Raw genomic sequence first — 20,750 nt, 5'->3', positions numbered from 1 at the left:
GACATTTGTACAATCCAGAGCTTATTCATATTTCACCAGTACATATGCACTCATTTTGTGTGCATACACGTGTGTCCTCTATGCAATTTTATCACACATGTAACTTAGTGTAACCACCACCACGATCAAGATACTTAACTGTACCATCACTACAGACTCCTTTATACTACCTTTTTATAGCTCAGCCTCCCTATCCCTTTCCAATCCCCTGACCACCACTAATCTGTTTTACATCCCTCTAATTATGTTATTCCACAAATGTTATATAAATGGAACCATGCAATATGTATCCTGTTGAGATTGGCTTTTTATTAAGCATAATTTCCTCCAAGTTCATCTGAGTAGTTGCATGTATAAATAGTTCACTCCTTTTTATTGCTGAGTCATATTCCATGGCTTATTTAATCATTCATCCATTGAAGGCCAGACATCTGGGTTGTTTCCAGACTGGAGCTATTACAAAGTGGCTACAAACATTTATGTATATGTTTATGTGACCATAAGTCTCATAGTTATCTTGGGCCGCCATAACAAAATGCCATAGACTGGGTGGCTTAAGCAACAGAAATTTATTTTCTCACAATTCTAGAGGCTGGAAGTCTCTTCCTGGCTTGCAGGGGAGAGAGAGAGGGAAGGAAAGAGGGGGAGAGAAAGAGAGAGACTGACTGACTTACAGATAGCAATCATACAGGCACAGAGAAAAAGAAATGACGCACCTTCTTATGAGAGCACTAATCCCATCATGAGAGTCTTGCCTTGTGGCCTCATCAAACCTAATTATCTGCAAAGACCTCATCTCCAAACACCACACAATTGGAAGTAACGGCTTCAACATATTAATTTGGGGGTGGGGTGGGATGGGACACAATTCAGTCCATAGCAATAAGTTTTCATTTCTCTAGGATAAATGCCCAGGAGTTTAATTTCAGAGCCATATGGTAGTTGCGTGTTTAGTTTTTTTAAGAAATTGTCAAACTGTTTTCCAGAGTGGCTGTATCATTTTACATCGCTACCATCAATATATGAATGATTCGGTTTCTCTGCATCTTTGTCAACATTTGGTATTGTCACTATTTTTAATTTGAGCCATGCTGATATTTCATTGTGGTTTTGATTTGCATTTCCCTAATGGCTAATGTGGTTGAACATCTTTTCATGTGCTTATTTCCCACATGTATCTCCTCCTTGGTGAAATCTGTGCATGTCGTTTTTCCATTCTTCTAATTGGATTTATTTTTATAGCTCAGTTCTGAGAGTTCTTTATATATTCTAGATACTTATCCTCTGTTAGATATGTGTATTGCAAATATTTTCTCCCAGTCTGTAGCTTGTCTTTTCATCCTCTTAACAAGGTCTTTTGCAAAGGATTTTAATTTGGATGAGATCAAATTAATTAATTTTTCCTTTTATGGATCATGTTTTTCGTGTCAAGTCTAAACTTTTTGCCTAGTCCTAGGCACCAAAGATTTTTTTTTTCCTGTAAGTTTTAGAGTTTTATGTTTTCCATTTATGTCCATGATCCATTTTGAGTTAATTTTTGTATAAGATTTAGGTCATCAAAGTTCTTTTTTTTTTGCCAACGGATAACCAAATGTTCAGCACCACTTAATAAAAAGGCTATGCTTCCTCCATTTGAATTGCTTTTTAAGTCCTTTATCAAAAATTAATTAGTCATATTTATGTGGCTCTATTTCTGGGTTCCCTATTCTATTCCATTGATCTATGTGTCTATCCCTCCACCAGTACTACACTGCCTTGATTAATGAAGCTATACAGTAAGCTTTAAATCAGGAAAAGTGATTCCTCCCACACAAATTATTTTCAATTTTATGTTTGAAAGTCTTTTATTGGCCACTCTATTATATTTTTCCTTATCAAAAATCTGTCTATAAATTAAAAATAAATTTTTCTTTATTTCCTGTAAAAGACTCCCAAGTTTAAAACAATTTCTTCTGTTTTGAGTTCTCTTTATTACAATTATTACTACCCAATCAATTAAAACTACAAATTTTGATTTTAAAAATTCTTAAACATGAGAGGAAACTTTATTAAAGAGATGGGTGAACATTTTCTTTTTCAATTAGTTCACGTTTCCAAGCAGTGATTATTTATTGCCAAAATGAAATCAAGTTCAATTCTATCCCTACTTTTTGTTTTTATAATTTTAAGTGGTGAGCGCCTTTCCACATAAATGAGAAGACGAGAATGGAAGTCTTGTTAGAGCAATTATTTCTTAATTCTTTGAAGTCTTTTGAGCTACGTGACAAACAACAGTAATCTACCATCAAATATATATATATATGTAATATATATATATATATATATATATATATATATATATACTTAATCTATTAGTTAATTAGCAAACAACTCAATTATTTTAGTGAGAGCAAAATATTGGAAACTAGTTGAATCCCGAAAGAAACTGTTATCCAGTCATTCCCTCAGGTAGTGTTACTTAGTCCTTCACTATTTTAACAAAGACACCAGTAATTTCATTTGCTCTGTTTGGCTCCCAGTGGTTTTTACATCCAGGGACCTTCGTAAGATCCAAAATGGATGAGCAGTACGCCTTTCCTTTGTAATAGTGGGAGAAGGGCAACTGGGAAAGAGAAGGTGGCAAAGCGGACCCTGCTGGACATTCTCAGGCAGAACGTTAGAAAAAGGACATGGGGTATTTGAGGATCTACAGATTGGTTCCCTGAAACTATGCATGCCTCACACTCCTTGAAAAGTGTACCCCACTTAAAGACAAAAGCGAAGGTGTATCCGCAGCCCACAGTATCAACACCAGCACAGGGACTGTACGAAGTGAACAGTAAATACTTGTTGATGAGGAAAAGTGCAACAGCAAAATCACAAGCACCAAAATAGCAACACAATATATCAACGGAAGAACTCCATTTGAAAGCTAAGAATCAGACTGAAGCAAATTAAGTTGTTGCTTAACGCATAATAATTAAGGCCTTTAAATTCGCCAGACCATTCTGCTATCACAGACTAAAAAGGCTTGTTTACCCCTTCTCTGTCCTAGGAGAGTAAATTATCTCATGAGTATTTCACCAAAGTGCTACTTAAAAGCTGATGAAATGTTTAAGCAATTCATTACATTAATATAAAAATCTTTTATAGGACAGATGTATAATCAAAACCAAAGCGTGGGGAACACTGAATAAAGTGGAAAGGATATGTGCTCTGGTGGTAATCCCCCAGTTTTTGCCTGGCTGGCTTTGCTTATTAGATCTCAGGTAACCATCCCCTCCACAGCAAAGTTCTCCAACCAATGGCCAACATATATGTTCTGACACTCATTATCACATCACCTAATTATTTGCACTGTGTACATAGCGACCTGAAATTTTTGTTGGTTTTTTAAAATTCATTTATTATTTATCAATGCCCCTCACCAAAAACAAAATGCAAATTCTATGAAAGCAGAGCTCTATCATATCACTGCTACAAGCCCAGTGCTTAACTGTGTAACTGGTACACAGCAGGTAAAAAATATCCTGTTGACTTATAACCTATAGAAATCAGGCACAAAATTGATGCTAATTTAAGACTGTAATCTTTAATTGAGTAGTGTTCTTTTTTTAGTAAAAAAAACTGTTGTCATACAAGATTTTTAATTTAAAAAATAGTATCTTTATGCCTCTAAAGTTATCTACTCTAATTCTCTTGTCTTATTTTATCGAAATAATTTATTAATTATGCAGTACTTAAACAGACCCTGCAGCCATGAAGATAAACAGGGTAAGTAGATAAATATCCAGAAGAAAGACAGTTTAAATTCACATCAGGACTTTCAGTTCAAAATGGTTGATTGAGGATATATAATGTTTACTACTTACTACTTGCAAAACCATACTCAAATAAGGGAGACAGAAGCAGCAATAAACCTCTAATCGCAAAAGGAAAGGGAAGTAGGGGGTTCACCAGCAGATGAAAGATTCAATAAATTTCTAGAATTAAAAAATCAGATGGAATTGTGTTGATGGATGAGAATCAGAGAAAGCCACAGCCCAAAATACTCCACAAGGCAACCTAAAAGGAGCTGGATCAAAACTGCTTCTGGAACTGCTAGAAGGAATCCAGAGAGCCAGTCTGCCCTGGCACACCTGATGGCTCTGGGCTCTGGGCCAGCAGGTACGAGGGAGGGCAGGAGTGAGAAGTGGGCTGAAGACAGTGGGGATAATTGAAAGTCTGTACCGGGAACTGTGTTGGTTGGCACTCCCATCTGCTTCCCCCACCCCCACAGAGAATACAGGCAGCCTGGCATTAAACCTCAGTCAAAAAACCAAATCGCTGGAGGAACAAATGACCTAGAGAAAGCCAAACCTTCTACTGGATGCACAGTCCACCCAGAGCGGAGCACTGCTTTGGCAGGAGGGTCCCCAACCTGAGCACAGGCTCACGGAGAGCAAGCCAGCCAGCCAAGGGCACTGCACTACACAGAGGGCTCAGCCAACCATCCACTCAGGTGATAGATTTAGGGGGAAAAGAGACCACCTTTTAAAATAGCAAAAGAAATCCACACCAGTTCCTCGGTTCTTTCTAAAATGTAAATAGATAACCAAGGATTACCAGGTCTATAGGGGAAATCCAGCGGCATGAACAAGAAGAGCTAAGATAAACATAAAACAAGGAATCCTGAGGGGAACAAATATAATCTAAGATGTAAGAAAACATTTTTTTTTTTTAAAATACCTACTATAATCAAAAGATTCAAGAGGGTATTATATTCATAGAAAATAGGAATCCGAAACCACAAAAAAGAAACGAAGAACTTGGAAGAACTCTTTTAAATTAAATTAAAAATTCTTAGAATTTAAAGAGTGATTAGAAAAGGAAAATCAACAGATGATCTAGAAAACAGAATTGAGAAACTCAGAATGAGAGCATATGGATAAAAAGATGGAATTGATAGAGAAATTATAACAGACATAAAGAGCTAATCCAAGAAGTACAACATTTGACTAGTACGAGCCCCAGAAAGAGGGAACAGGAAAAAGAGACGGGAGAAACTACAAAATAAGTAATAGAATTCCCCAGAAGTAAAGAAGGGAGGCAAGTCTTAAGACTGAAAGGACTCAGTGAGTGCTCAATAAATCTGATGAAAGACCCTCATGTATATGTTTCCTCAAGGAACCTCAAAACAAATATAAAAATGAAACTCAGAACAGAAAAAACAGGTCACCCACAAAGGACTAATCAAACTGACTTCTTGTCAGCAACAGAGGATGTTAGATGACAAGGGAACCACGTTTTCACATTTTCTAAAGCAAATTATTTTCAGCCCAGAATTCTACTCCCAACCTAACTACAAACAAGTACTAAGGTAGAATAAAAACAGTTTTAGACATGACTCAGAAACTTTAATTCCCACGCTTTTTTCTACAGAAATTATTTCAGGATATACTCCAGTAAAATAATGGCATAAATCAGGATACTGGAAGAATCAAGTTCCTGAGAACAATGATTCCAAGCCAGGAGAAGAGTGGAGGGAAATCCTTGGAAGACTGAAGGAAAATCCTTGGAAGAGTGGAGGGAAATCCTTGGAAGGGTGAAGGGAAATCCTTGGAAGACAGCTCTGTAGTAGCCTAGAAAAGCATCTGGTCATGAAGGGGGATTCTACAGAACAGAAAATATAACAGAGTATGGAAAAAGTGAGGCCATGATAAAGGCATATTATGCCAAAAAAGGAGGGAAGAGGAATACAGGGAGGGGAGAAGAAGAAAGGCAATTAGAAACTGCCTGGAAATTAATAAAATAAAAAGGGGGGGGGGATACATTTCAAATATGAAGCAAGCTTACATATACCCTAATTATAAGGAATTGATGGACAAAAAACTATCTAATTGTTATTGATCTTAGAATCTTGACAGCCCAGGAATTACGACCCTGGCTCTGGAGAGCAGAAAATGTAATCCTAGCACACAAACTGACTCTACACTAAGTATTTATAGAATCATGTTTGAGGGGGTACTAAAAATAGAGATGCCCTTCATCTTAGGTCAGAACTAACTTTGATATGGTTGGTCTCAAGTCATAAATTTCAGGACCCTAAGGAAAGGACCAGCTAAAGCTGTTTCATTCTTATTTTCTATAAACGTGGCACCAAATGATAGAGCCAGTTCCTATCTGCAATGCTATCCCTGAAGGTGGGAGCTGTTTTCATTATTCAAAAGATCCAGCACTCCAGAACCAGCTCAGTTCACTTGGATTTGGGGCAGATGACAGAAGAAATACCTGATCCCTACAGCTAAACATAACCAGGTAACCATTCCAAAAAAGAAGGTATACTGGCTGTTCAGAGGAGAAACTGTGGCCCCTGGTGATCTCAAATCATAACCCTGTTACTTCCTTACAGATCCCAAAGACTTGGCTTTAAATTATCATTCTTTAATTGGAATATTAAAAAGCAAGCAAGCATGACGTATAAGCAAAAAGGAGCTTTTTATAGGGAATGTGCAAACATCACGTTCTCTTCCCTACTGGCAGAAATATGGTTTAGCTTCTGGGAAGGGACAAATCTTTGTAATGCTTTGCTTAATAACAAGATGCATGTGTCCTGGTCTGTTAATTCTATATGCCTTCCGGACAAGGAGAAAATAACTTCATGTTGCAGTCAATGGGTCTCAGATTCATAAGGGACAGTTTTCCTTTATGGAAGAGTTAACAAGTCATAATAATGTAATACTATTTATAGTCCTCATCTGTTAGAATCAACATATATGGATACTTAGTTGTGGTAACAGGACAAAATATAAGTTACCAACTTTTATAGTGTAAAAGTGTCGCTGGCAGAAAGTGGGAAAAACAGCTGGAAAAAGGAGCACATGTTGTAATGCCCCTTCTAAAAATGGGGGGGGGAAGCGGGGGAAGGCGGCGGGGGAGGGTCAACAAAGACTGCCAAAAGTGAATGAAATGAGAAATAGTGTTCTCAATATCCAAAGTTACTAAGTAATAGAAGAAGTAAAATTAATAGTACAACTATTAAACACTGGAAGAGACTGAGATGACTGGTGTAAGAAAGCTAAGTACTCATTTGTTAAAGTGGAAAGTCAACAGATATTACCTAAAGTTGATAAATCAAGAAAGAGAGGTAAAAATCTATTATTCAGAGCAGCGGCCCCAAAGCTTTTTGATCAGACAACCCTCTCGGGAAAATATTTTAGAGCACAAATCCCTAACATCTATATATTTACTTACTTTTATAAACTTATGACTATACTAATCTACTACAAATATATTATAACTTACACAAAAATAGAAATTAAAATATATAAGAATATATTTTAAAGGGGGATGCTTAATATAATGAATTATAACAGAAAACAGAAAAATCACCAGCTATTCTGACAGAAATAAACATTTTAAGATATAAAAAAGTACATGAGAATAAAATTTCAAATAATTTCTTCCAGTACCCAAATTCAGTATCCCATAAACTTACCAGGATGTGTATAGTTCCCTTGAGCCACACAGCTCTAGAAGTTAGAGGTACAGCCACCAGGAAATCCAAAAAGTTAAGTGGTTCAAAGAGGCTACCTTTCGGGAGTAAAGGAAGTAGGAGGAAGTGAAAAGGGAGATTTTTTTTTAAAAATATTTTATTGGGGGAGGGGAAAAGGACTTTATTGGGGGAACAGTGTGTACTTCCAGGACTTTTTTCCAAGTCAAGTTGTTGTCCTTTCAGTCTTAGTTGTGGAGGGTGCAGCTCAGCTCCAGGTCCAGTTGCCGTTGCTAGTTGCAGGGGGCACAGCTCACCATCCCTTGGCAGAGTCGAACCAGCAACCTTGTGGTTGAGAGGATGCACTCCAACCAACAACTAAGCCATCCAGCAGGCAGCTCAGCTCAAGGTGCCGTGTTCAATCTCAGTTTCAGGGGGCAGAGCCCACCATCCCTTGCGGGACTCAGGGAATTAAACTAGCAACCTTGTGGTTGAGAGCCCACTGGCCCATGTGGGAATCGAACCGGCAGCCTTCGGAGTTAGGAGCACGGAGCTCTAACCACCTGAGCCACCGGGCCGGCCTGAAAGGGGAGATTTTATTTATTGTATAAACATTTTGCTTCATACAAGGAATTAGTTAATCTAATCAACTCTGTAAAACTCTATGTCTTTTACAAGTGTTTATGCTGATTTATTCATTCAGCATACAGTTACTCAGCATCTACTCTGGGTTAGGGACAGGGAATAGAAAGAGGAGACTGACATGTCCGCTCTCAAGGAGATCAGTTTGGAGCAGAACACGTGAAAAGCACTTATGAAAATTCAGTATCATAAGCACTGTTAAGAGAAGTGTGTGCTGGGTATGATGCACACAGTCTGGGGCACAGAAAAGTACACTCATACTGTGTGGGATGTGAGGGAGGGATCGCTAAAAGGTCACCTCTTCTTTGAGTTGAAACTTAAAAAACAAGTAGAAAACTGAGAATAAACCAGGTGAAGAGGGGTGCAGGGAAATTCAGGAAGGGCATTCTAGGGCAAAGAGAAAATTGTGGGGTAGTCAGGTTGACATGTGAGAGAGAGCATGGAGTGTCTGGGCAACTAGAAGTTTTTCAGGATTGCTAGAGCAAACGGTGCATGAAGTGGTAGCTGCAGGAAGGAAACAGCAAAACAGGAAGGGACCAGAAATAAAGGGCCATGCTGCATAGTCTCCTGAAGGCAATGGGAAGCCACTGGAGGATTTCACCAGCAGGGAGAACAACTTGATCAGATTTGCACTTTGAGGACGATTACTCTGGAAGCAATGTGAAGGATGGGTAAGAAAGGGTAAATGAGGCAGGAAAACTATTCCGGAGGCTACTGAAGTGGGTCTAATTAGACAAAAGGAGAGAATCGTGGTACCAGTAAGAGACAAATGGCCAACAATACAGGAAAAGATTCTCACCATCACTAATCATCAAGGAAATGCTAGTCAAAACCACAATGAGATACCACCTCACACCTGTTACAGTGACTATCATCAAAGATAAAAGTGTTGGCGAGGATGTGGAGACAAGAGAACCTTTGTGCACTGTTGGTGGGAATATAAATTGGTGCAGCCACTATGGAAAACAGTATGGAGGGTCCTCAAAAATTTAAAATAGAACTACCATATGATCCAGCAGTCTTACTTCTGGGTATATATCCAAAGGATATGAAAACAGGATGTCAAAGAGATATATGCACTCCCATGTTCATACCACAATAGCCAACATATGGAAACAACCTAAGTGTCTATCAACAGGTGAATGATAAAAGAAGGTGTGGTGTGTATATGGAATATTATTCAGCCATGAGAAAGAAAGAAATGTGGCCATTTACGACAAAATAAATGGACCAAGAGGGCATTATGCTAAGTGAAATAAGCCAGACAGAAAAAGACAAATACTGCATGGTATCACTTATACGGTTGGAATCTAAAAAAAAAAAAAAGTCAAACTCATAGAAACAAAGAGTAGAAAGAAAAGTAGTTGCCAGGGACTGGGCGGTGGGGGGAGGATTAGGGAGAAAAAATTCTGACACATGCTACAACATGGATGAACCTTGAGGACATTATGCTAAGTGAAATAAGCCAGTCACAAACAAACAAACAAATACTGCATGATTCTACTTATATGAGGTATCTAAAAAAGTCAAACTTACAGAAACAGAAAGTAGAATGTGGTTAGCAGAATCTGGGGTGGGGGGCAGAAACAGGGAGTGGTTCAACAGGCAGAGTTTCAGTTTTGCAAGATAAAAACGTTCTAGACATCTGTCCTCAACAATGTGCATATAGTTAACACAACTGTACTGTACACTTAAAAATACTAAAGATGATTAATTTTATGTGTTTTGGGCCACAATAAAAAAACAAAAGAAAAAAAAACCAACCACAATGCCATGGTAATATCTAAGGAAGATAATTATTTAATTTCATTAAATAGTCAACAAAAAAAACAGAACTACTTATTTTCAAAGAAAAATTCATCCACCAATATTGTTTTTTAAAAACACGTTCACATTACAATATCCTGGTTTTTCTAAACTCATACACTTTTTAGATTAAAAGGTTTTAAAGAAAAATTATTCACAAACTACTTGAATGTCTAGAAATAGATACGCTAAAAATGTAACTTTTTTTCACTCAATGTAAAAAGTAGATATTTAACAGAACAGTACAGTACTGTTTTTAGAGGCAACTTAAAGAAATGAAAACATTAAAATGTCCCTAACTGCTAAAACAGAGAAAACTTCTATAGAGAACATAGAACGACACTATAATCCATCAAGATGAAAGACTTGGGGCACTGGTAAAATGACAACGAAGAAATGCTTTTACTGTCTCTCCAGCCTGAAAGTGAGGGGAAGGTGAACTGTGCCTGAGAATTTATCATTTATTTGAGTTTCTAACAGGGGTAGAGAAGCAACTAATGGTAATAGCAAATGGCTGCATTATAATTCTATGCTTGAATTTAAGACATTATGGGATGTATATGCTGTCTGTATACACACCAGTCTCAGAAAGCTGATCATAGTTCTGGAGATTTTGTTTCAGGCAAAAGCTTAGCTCTGAAGAGCAGGTCTAAAAAAGCTTATGAGAATAGTACCACCTGTGGTCCTCCTCCCTCTAAAGACTTTGGAGAATAGGAACCATCACCTAATTATCCTTAGATTTAAAATAATCCTGGAGGCTAAAAACGGGCAAGAAACCATATTACTCTTACTACAGTATTTGTCAACATTGTCCCTATTACCAGTTAAGCTGTATCAATAACCCTCTCGCACTAAATCCCACAAAATATCCACATTAAGTCATAAAGAACCAAACCATCGACAGCAGTCATGTTTGAAAAATAGGACTAATGTAAGCCCAAGAGCCAGCTATCAGAAATATTAAACAGTGCTAATACTCAAATTAGAACTTGCCATCTATTCATTCATTCATGACAGCCTTACTGAACACATATCAAAACTGCTAAAGCAGTCATTTTTAAGAGGATGCCTCAAGAAATTTAAAACTTTCGCAATCTTAAAGGGCTTAAAATCCTTCAGAAGTAACCAAATATCTGAGACTTCAAATTCCATTAGACTTTCACTAGACTTTTTTTATATGCAACAGGACATGCAGGTAAAATGACGGGAATGGAAAATGCATATAACCTAAGTATAGAGAAATTACCCTAAATTGTCTTAACTTTCATTCTTCAGGACTTAATGATAGTGAGAAGGAAGAAGGTATTTTAAACTATAACCAACAAATTATAGGGCTGCTATGTTATCAGTCCCACTCAGACTATGAGTAAACCCTAAACAAAGTAGATCCTAATTTGTAGAAAACACACTGCTAAAAACAGACAAATGCAGGTGTCTGGGTTGCTACACCCAGCAGGCTGTAAGTAGTACCACAGTAATGGTGAGTGGAAGAAAAACACTGCCTCAACGGGTTACCACATCCAGTTTCTGATCTCAGAGGCAAGATTCTACAATGTTTAATGTACCAAACAACATTTAGCCAAACAAACCAGGAAGTACTATTTGCTAGGTAAGGTTTCAAAAAAATAGCTGGAGAGGATGGAAGCGTAATGTAGTGTGCTCTGAGAGAGACACCTGGCCGGGAGAAGCTTGTTGCGCAGGGGTTTGTTGGCTATCTATTTCAGGTAGGTGTGCCAACACAGCACTCCTCTGGAAGAAGTCCTCCTGCACCCAAAACGCTGGCACAGGTAGCATCTGCAACAAGGGGCAGAGACAAGGACCACATCAACGGGACCAACTCAGTTCCTTTTTTTTTTTACAGCTTTATTGAGGTATATATCATTCACATACCATACAATTTATTCATTTAAAGTATACAATTCAATGATTCTTAGTATAGTCACAGAATTGTACAACCATCACCAGTATCAATTTTGGAACATTTCCATTACCCCAAAAAGAAACTTCATACCTATTTCCCCCCAACCCTCTCAGCACTAGCAACAACTAATTGATTTTCTGTCTTTAAAGATTTGCGTACTCTGGACACTTCATATGAATGGAACCATGTAAATGTGGTCTCTTGTGACTGGCTTTTTTCCTGTATTTAATGTTGTGAAGGTCCATCCATGTTATAGCATGTATCAGTTCTTCATTCCTCCTTATTGATATGCATATTCTACCATATAGATATACCACATCAGTTCTTTTCTTCATAAGCAGTAGAATCTCTTTTGCTATATAAAGAAAGCTATAAACAGTGATTAGGTCCCACATTAGTCCATAAATGCCATTTAATCCATATTATAGCTGAAAATATATCTTTAATTTCATAATACTACAGTTCTCTAGAAGAGTTATCAATTACCACAGTGATGTCTGGATTAATGAAAATATTGGGAATGAAGCTCCTTTATATTTAAGAGAATTGCTTAATTTTTTGTTTTCTTCTAATATGAAAGAGGAAGAAGCAATTGCGAGCCCTAAGGCCTGAACACCTCAGACCAAAACTGTTTTTTGACCCCACCCAGTTGAAGACAAACTGCAAAACTCCAATTATATATGGCTGGTCTTTGTCACCTCCCTCTCTTTTTCCTGGGCCCTTCATCTCTTCCCCCTATCTTTGAAATACAACTCCTCCTGTACTCTTCACTCCTTCCCCTAACCTCAAATAAAACAAGATCTTTTATACCTGTTGACTAATTATAGCCTCACTTTAAATTAAAATAATACATCACATGAAAATGTTACCTAAACCAGATATTTATTTTCTAAGACATTCTTCCAAGACATGAAATGAGAATTAGTTTCCCTCAAATGAAGAATTTCCAATAGGAACAAGCTGGTAAAGGGACAGTTTTTTGTTTTGTTTTTGCAGAGAGACCCTCTCAAATCACAGTAAGCAAAATGGCAAATCAAATTTAGTCAGTCCTCTTGGGGTAATGCACTTCTAGGAGGAGAGTGGGGTGTTATTAATTTCGTTAGGCATGATAATGGTAGTATGATTATGTCTAAAAATATCCTTATCTGCTAGAAATGCATACTGAGGTATTTGGATGAAATGATGTGATATCTGCTTCAAAATACTTTCGGTAATTGGAAGGAGGATATGGGGAGGGGAAATGAAATAAAATACTGATAATTGTTGAGGACAGGTGATAGGTATCTGCGAGTTCATTATTCTTTCCCGCTTTATGTACATATAAATATTTCCATAGTAAAATACTTTTAAAAGAGAGAGATAAACTGTTTTCTTCTAAGGTGGTCTTTTGCTCCTTTCCTTTTCCTTCATATATATATATAGTTGTCACTATATATTTCTGAGATGATTTAATTAATGTTTATGTCCCTGACTAGACTTTAAGCTCCATGAGGACCACAAAGGTATTTGCTTAGCTCCCATAGAATCCCTACCACCTCACAAAGTTTCTGGCATGTGACAGGTATCCAATAGATATTTATTAAGTAAGTGACTGAGTCACTGAAATAAGTCATATCACGCACCTAGGTCAATAAATGCTGAATAAATAAAAGAAAGAGGGAAGTAGAAAGCCAAGGACCTTTGGTTGAAGGAATTCAATATGTTTATCTATCTGTATTTACCAATTAAGTCCACGCTTTTCAATTAAAATTGTAATAAAGGTGTAACAAACCAGATTTTACTTCATCTAGTCCATCCTCACCACTTAGCTGTGACGTACTCAACTATGAACTACAATCTCCACTTTATGATACAGAAACTAAGGAACCAAAAAGTTATGAAACCTTTTCAAGGTCATAATGAACTAGATGCACAAATGAACGCAACTCAGCTCTTATTCTAATGCTTCATGCTGCTCCTAAAGGAACATGATTTTATTCTCAAGAAAAGAAAATAAAAATAAAAAAGGTAAAGTAGTATTTTCACAAACTTCACAACCTTCAATGGTTGTGAAACTGAGTAGCTCCATAATAGTCTCAGTTAAAAATACTTTATTTTGACTTTGCCCAAAACAATTTCAAGTTTGAAGCATCTAATAGTAGAGGAAGTATAAAAAGCAGATGGTGAGGCATTTAGGCAATAGGAACGGAAGAAGATATGACACTTGAGTAATCTGAAGGCCTTTTTTTAAAAAATGGTTGAATTGAAACAGTATGGCAAGGGACAACTAACAAGAAAATTCACAAACAGAATAAATACAAATACCAACACAATGTTTAAAACACCAGTCCCCTGCAATCCCAAGTTTTGCATTTACCTCAAATAATACTATAATCAATAAAGTTTGTTTAGTCATTACTTTATATAGAAATAGCCTACTAAAATATCACTATGCCCCCAAATCCTTTTGAAATGCTTAAAATCTGAGTTTAATTTGGTAACAGATAATGATGTGCACCATCAAAAAGGCAGAAATACCAAACGTTTGCCATTAATGGAAGCATAACTATTTGTAAAACTAATCTTAGCTGATCTACAGGCTTTTGTGCTATAGTGAGAAAAAATGTCACAGCCATATCTTTGGAGAACATTTAGGGCCAAACAAATCACAGTCTGCCACAAAACCTAAAAATTTGAAATAAATAGCTAGTGCTAGTGAAAATCATTTTAAATAGCCCAATAAACTTATTTTGGGATAGAATCTGGAAAGGTATTTTTTTGCTTACATACAAGTACCTGGCGTGGCTTGAATTCTAGACTGGGTTGCTCCATGGTTACTCAAGGCACAAATACTACTGGTGGAGTTGCTGCAACGACTCAGGGCGTTCAGTTTTACTCCTACGCCTTTCCTATCATGGGTTGTCAAATCATGCTTCCAATCTGCAGTACATCACACTCATGGCAGGGTTATGATTTACAACCAAACAAAATGTAAGATTTACTTGCCTCATCATGGTTTCTTCTCAACTTTTTAAATAATTTATAAAAGCACCAGTTGAGCGTGAATCCCGTCCCAAAATAATCTATCAATACCTGTAAGCCTTTTAATGTAAGCGGTAAAGGACTACTGTCCTCTGAATGCAGACAACACTGCTGACCCACGCGAGGCATTGATTTGTAGTTGTTTTTCCAATGGGGTGATGGATTTGCGCTCAGTTACTCACGATGTCTACTAGGTCCCCCTGGTGACCAAGAGTACATGAAGGCAGTAGCGGGGTTCGAAGACAAGACTGGCAGCGGAACAGAGGGTGGAACGGGAAATCATGAAAAATTAACACGCGAGCAGTGCACATGACATGACTGAGAATTACGTTTGCATTTCTGGGGTATTTGAGATCGCCACCAAACACTGTCCCTTGCCTTTTAAAAAGCAAACACCCATCCGACGCACTCCGTCTTCCAAGCCCTCCCTCCCATTTAAATCACGGGTGATAGACCGAATCAAGGGGCTCAGCACGAGGCACACGCCGCTTCTCGGGGTTTGGGGAAACACTGATGTGACAAATTGCCATAACATTCCAAAATATGGAGGAATGACACACCACTTTACCTACCACTGATTGAAGACCTAGGACACAGTCGCGACTACTGGACCTGCGGGGCCCACCAGGGAGGGGGGAGGAGAGCTCTGGACCAGGGAGAAGACGGAGGCACGTCCCGAGCCCAGGCAGCCGAGCACCGGCTGCCAGGGGCGTAGAGTCGCACCCGGGTCACGTCTCGGGGCTCGTGGGATGCGAGGAGTGCGAAGGCGAGCCGGAGCAGAGTGACCCGGCCCCAGAGCCCGGCCGGCCGGGGCGCGGGACGCGCCGGGGCAGCGGCGGGGGGCGCGGGCAGAGCCGCCGTGGGGGCTGCGGCGCCCGGGCGGCGGGGAAGGCGCGCCGCCAGGTGCCGGACGGCAGGGGGCAGCGGGGTTCGAGCGGGCGCAGATCCAGGAAAGGAGGAGGGAGGTGGGCGAGTCCCGCGCGGCGAGGGAGGGCGCGCGGCGGGCTCGCCGCCGGCCTACCTGGAGGTAACAGGGTTTCCTTAGCCAGGCCCCCGGACAGAGACTCCTCGCCATGATAATCACACATCGCCCCGCCGCGCCGCAGTCAGAGGCGGACCCGAGCGCTGGCGACCCGGCTCCCCGCCTTCCCCCGCCTCCCCGCCCCCAGCCCGGCCGGGCCCGCCCACTCCTCCGCCCCCGCCGCGGCGCGCGCCTCGCTCCTCCCGGCTCCGCTGCGGTGACGGCTGCCCGCGGCCCGAGGCCGGGCCTCCTGTTCTGTTCGTCCCGCCGTCGTGGCTGTCAGAGCCGCTGCCGCGGACTCTGCCATAAAGGGGAGTCGCGCCTCGCCTCGGCCGACACAAATCCAACTGAGCCTCGCGCTTAAAGGGGAGGCGTGCGGAGGAGGGAGGGGGCGCCGCTGAAGCCTGGGTGTCACACGCTCCGTGCGGGGCGGGGCGGGCCGGGCGAGGGCTTGCGCCGTGGGGCCGGAGCGTCGACCCCCTCGGACCTTGCGGACCTGGCCGCGGGTTCCTGGCTCCGCCGGGCGTCCTGCCCAGCGGTACTGACGCTCCCTTTGGACTCTGCTCCTTCAGTCCGGACGTGTCTGGCCGGGCTGTATGGAAATTCAAGGGAAACTTGGGGCTCCTTCCCCGGGGACTGCTTCGTTCTCCCTCGCGCGTGGTGGCGGGTGCGGCCCGGGGAGGGGGCGTCCGCCGCAGCCCGAGACACCCCACAGGCTCATCCCAAAGACCGGGATCTGCTCCCGCTGCCGAGCCGACGCGGACAGGGCTCCTCTCTGCGGGACTCAGCGTGCCCACCAAATCGTTAGCCCCCAAGGGCCTTAAACGGTTTTAAAATGTACTTTTAAAAATTTCTGACCTTTTTAGTTTATGTTGTTTTCATACAGCTTCAGAGTTTTCCTGGCCCCACCCAGGAAGGCTGATTCAAAAGAAAAGAAAAATATTACTGAATTAAATACAGTCCCGAAGACAGAAGACCTGGGATGTGGCAAACTACTCAGCTAAGGCTACATAATGCAGGGTGTGGTGTCTTTTTGACAATGAAGGCCAAATAAGGGGAAAAGAGCCACCCTAGTGAGACAACAGCTGTTGATACTAGTGACTTGTAGTGGAGGAAGATGAGTTTTTGCTTCCTTTTATCTCACATACCACCTTTCACATGATGCCAACAAGGTTTAGGTGGCCATTTAGAACTAACTTAGAATTCATCGCGCCTGTTGCTCTGAGAAGTTTGCCCAGAAGCAAACATTTACACACTCTCATGTGGTTTTTACCTGAGCCTTGTTCTGGTGCTTTATGTTTCTGAAAACATAACGTCTTGTCCGCCCCTCCCCAAACCCACACACACACAGGTTTTAAACCTGGACGATATTTTTTTGCTGTCAGATAAACCCATTTTTCATTGATTTTCAGTTTGGGTTAAGAGACTTAAGTATTATAATTTCTGAGTAAGCTATAAGAATGGATCCTACAGGTTTAATTCATTCTTTCATTCATTCAGTAAATAAATATAAATTGATCATCCAGACATTGTTTCAGTGGATTGGATTATATACATGAACAGAACAGACAAAAATCCCTGCCCTCGTTGGTATTACCTTTTTGGGGGTGGGGCAACAGGCAATAAATAATAAATGTAATAAATACGAAAATCAAATAGGATAATAAAGCTGATGGAGTATATGAAAAAAGAAAACAAATCAATGGAGATGAGGAAGACTACAAGTAGAGTAGGTGTGAGGAGGAAGATCAGGAATTACATTTTGGACATATTACATTTGAGATATCTATTAGAAATATCCAAGTGGAGATCTGCAGTGGGCCCTTGTATATGAGTCTGGGGTTAAGGAGAGTGGTCCAAGCTAGAGATATATGAGAGAGCTCAGCATTTAGATACTTAAAGCCCAGAGACTGAACAAGATCACCAAGGGAGTGAGTGTAAATAGAACTAAGGATGCAGCCTTGCAACCTCAAAGCAGGAAAAGTGAATGAGCCAGCAAAAAAATATTGAGAAGGAGCAGCCAGTCAAGCAGGAGAACAAAGAATGAGATGCCTAGAAACCAAGTGAAGGTAGTGTATAAAGGAGGAGTGTCCTGCAAGGCGGCTTATGGGGCCTCTGGTCCGGCTCCCCACATAAGAACCCAAGATATGGCTAGGCCCAAAAGGAACACCCAAGGAGGCATAGATAAGGGAGTCATACCACTATATTCTCTCTGGCAGCAGGGGGAGACACATGCAGTAGTAGCCACATGAACCACAGTCCGTCATTCACTTCTCTGCCTGCTAACCAACTAACCAATCAATGCAGCCCGGCAGTTACATCAGTAGCTGATGGCCAACCAATCACAGTTGATGGTCATTCACTACCCCAGCCAGCACCGCCCCACAGGAGGCCCAGAGCCTGGAAACTGCTCTCTGGGACTCTGTCCCCACAAGAGTGAGTGTTGACGTGTGAGTGAGGACTGAGAATTGACCATTGGGTTTAGTACTATTGGTAACATATCAGTGGAGCAACGGTGAAAACTTGTTTGGAGTGCATTTAAGAAAAAATGGGAGGAGAGAAATTAGAGATGGCTAGCATTATAGTCAATTCTTTTGAGAAGTTCTACTGAAAGGGGGAGCCCAAAAATGGGACAGTAACAGTGGTGGAAGTGGAGTCAAAGTAGGTTGACCAGAAAATTGGGAGAAATATTTGTTTTTGATGAGAAGAATCTGGAAGAGAAGGAAATTTATATGTAGGAGCAAGAAGAGAGAATTGTTGGAGAGGTGCCCTTAAGAAGGAAAGAGAATATAGAATCTAGCACACAAGTGAAGGGATAATCTGTAGACAGGCGCACAGAATGACTGTTCATCTATGGAAACAGGTAGGTGGGTAGGAGCGGTGGTGCAAATCTGGAAGTTCTCTTCTGACTGTTTCAGTTTTCTCAGAGACATAAGAAATAAGGTCATCAGCAGAGAGGAGGTGCAGAAGAGCAATGGAGGCATGAGGAGAGAAGCTAAGGTATGAAATAGTCATCAAGGAGAATGGAAAGATGAATGGGCTAGAAAAAAATACATATGCTTGCTGAGCGTCATAAAGGGCCCACTTGAGTTCACGGTCATGAATTTAAATGGGACAAGTCAGTATGATTGTGCTTTTTTTTCTCCAGCAGTAATCAGTTGCCAGGGTGGAGGCTCAGAATTCTATTTAATCAGGTTTTACCAAGGAAATGAGAGCAAGGAGAAAGGAGCAAGGAAGTTGAGGAGGTAAGAGAGTGATTATGATTCCCATGGAGTTTAAGATAAGGAAAGAGTGGATATAGAGACATTAAGGACAGAAAAAAAGTGCTAGGATCAATGAATTGCAAGTCCTTGTGGGGTTGAGGGACTATTGGAGTCAGAGAACAAGAGGGAATGATCTGGAAAGATAGAAGGTGTATAATAAAGAGTCTGGTTCCATTTTTGATATTTTATGACAGCTTTCAAGCCCCATCACTCCTCTTTTCCCTGTGCCCCATATCTAGGAAAACTGATAAGAAAGTCCAGATGCTCACTCCTTTGGTTCCAAAGGGAAGTTCGAACCATGCAAGACTCAGCCCATGTGGGGGTTTCACCCCCAACCTCAACCACCATAAAACCCTAAGACAATCTCATTTCTCTGCCCCCTCAAGTGATATTCACACCAGCTCAAAACCTCCCCTGCTCTCCCTAGAAAGTTTCTTTATGTGATTAATAAAACTTTTCATACTCTCTTGGTACATGTGTGGCATTAGTCTCAACATCCAAACCAAATTTTAGGTGGAGTCCATCTCACTTTTCCAAGAATGACTACAACAATATGGTAATTAGAGTGGGATGCATGAAATTAAGATGATGGAGACATGATGAAGTTTAGGTGGAGTGAGACAGTGCAGTGAATGGCTGAGGAGTGTGGAATATGGTATCATTGGAAGAAAGTCAATGCGAGAGTGTGATAAGAATTATCTATGTTCATATTGAAAACAAGACTTAGGACAGGAGAGGTGTTGGAGAGTTGCCAGTAGCCAAAAGCTAAAGTCCTTGAGAAACAAGAGTGATTTATGAGTGAGTAGATGATTAGCACAATGAAGAGAGTGGCAACATCAGAGAACATAAGTTAAAACAAATACTGAATAGTGGGAGGAATTAGGAGAGGGGGAGAATGGCCTGAAAGAAACAATGAAGAGCCGGGAAGATCCCTTTCCCACCTCCAAGTCCAGTGGTACAAAGGCTTTGGGAAGGCTGTGGGGACAACAGTATCCATGGAGGATGAGCCAGGTTTGCTTCAGAAAAAGGTGAAAGAAATAGAGAAGAGATTGAGCATACAAAAGGTTTTGCTTATTATAGACTGTGAATTCCAGAGGACACCGTGGAGGAATCTCAGAAGTTGGGGAGTGGTGGGAAAAGGGTTCAAAATAGGCGATATGAAGAGCCTTGAGTGGGTCAGTGGGCGGGAGATGAAGGGTTACCTGGAAGTCTGGGATTTCTTGTGGTAAGGGATATAAACAGGAATAATGACAAAGTTTTAACTAAATGGGAAGAAATGATTGTTCAGTTCCCACTTAAAGTCAACAAGGATTAAATGTAGTTAATGTTTTCTTATTTGAAATGGCAAAATTAGATCATTTTCATTTCAAACTGGGGTCGTTTTCTTGTAGTCACATGTCCCAGGAGCCTGAGAGAAACTTAGGGCTAAAGCAGCCCTCCAGGAGCCAGGGTGGAAAGCTCAACATAGGTGGCTTTGATGAGCCCCCGTACTACTCGGACTTGCACTTTTGGCTTTAAATCTACCTGTATGAGTCCCAAGAGGGATCCAAGCATGTTGGCCTGTGGCAAATTTGGGTAAGAAACTTTCTACCTCTTGATTAGACCCTCCTTCATGCTCTCATTACA

The 20,750-nt window shown here is 40.6% G+C and overlaps 1 protein-coding gene across 2 annotated transcripts in view; it reads right to left on the bottom strand.

The window, feature by feature from the left end:
* DIPK1A (divergent protein kinase domain 1A) overlaps positions 1–16,009 on the bottom strand; it is an 88,805-nt gene extending 72,796 nt beyond the window's left edge. Inside the window, exon 1 of one of the 2 annotated variants that reach the window (XM_081057806.1) lies at positions 15,862–16,009. In XM_081057806.1, the coding sequence (XP_080913932.1) occupies positions 15,862–15,915 (54 nt within the window). In that variant the 5' untranslated portion in view covers positions 15,916–16,009. Of the gene's footprint in view, positions 1–15,412; positions 15,547–15,861 lie in introns of those variants that run through there. The other variant, XM_081057807.1, reaches the window with a different exon arrangement.
* Positions 16,010–20,750: the final 4,741 nt, after the last annotated feature.

The sequence above is a fragment of the Rhinolophus hipposideros genome (assembly GCF_964194185.1).
Source record: "Rhinolophus hipposideros genome assembly, chromosome: 8".
In the NCBI taxonomy this organism is placed as follows: domain Eukaryota; kingdom Metazoa; phylum Chordata; class Mammalia; order Chiroptera; family Rhinolophidae; genus Rhinolophus; species Rhinolophus hipposideros.
The sequence above is the reverse complement of the archived record's forward strand: the minus strand, read 5'-3'. Positions and strand labels throughout refer to the sequence as shown.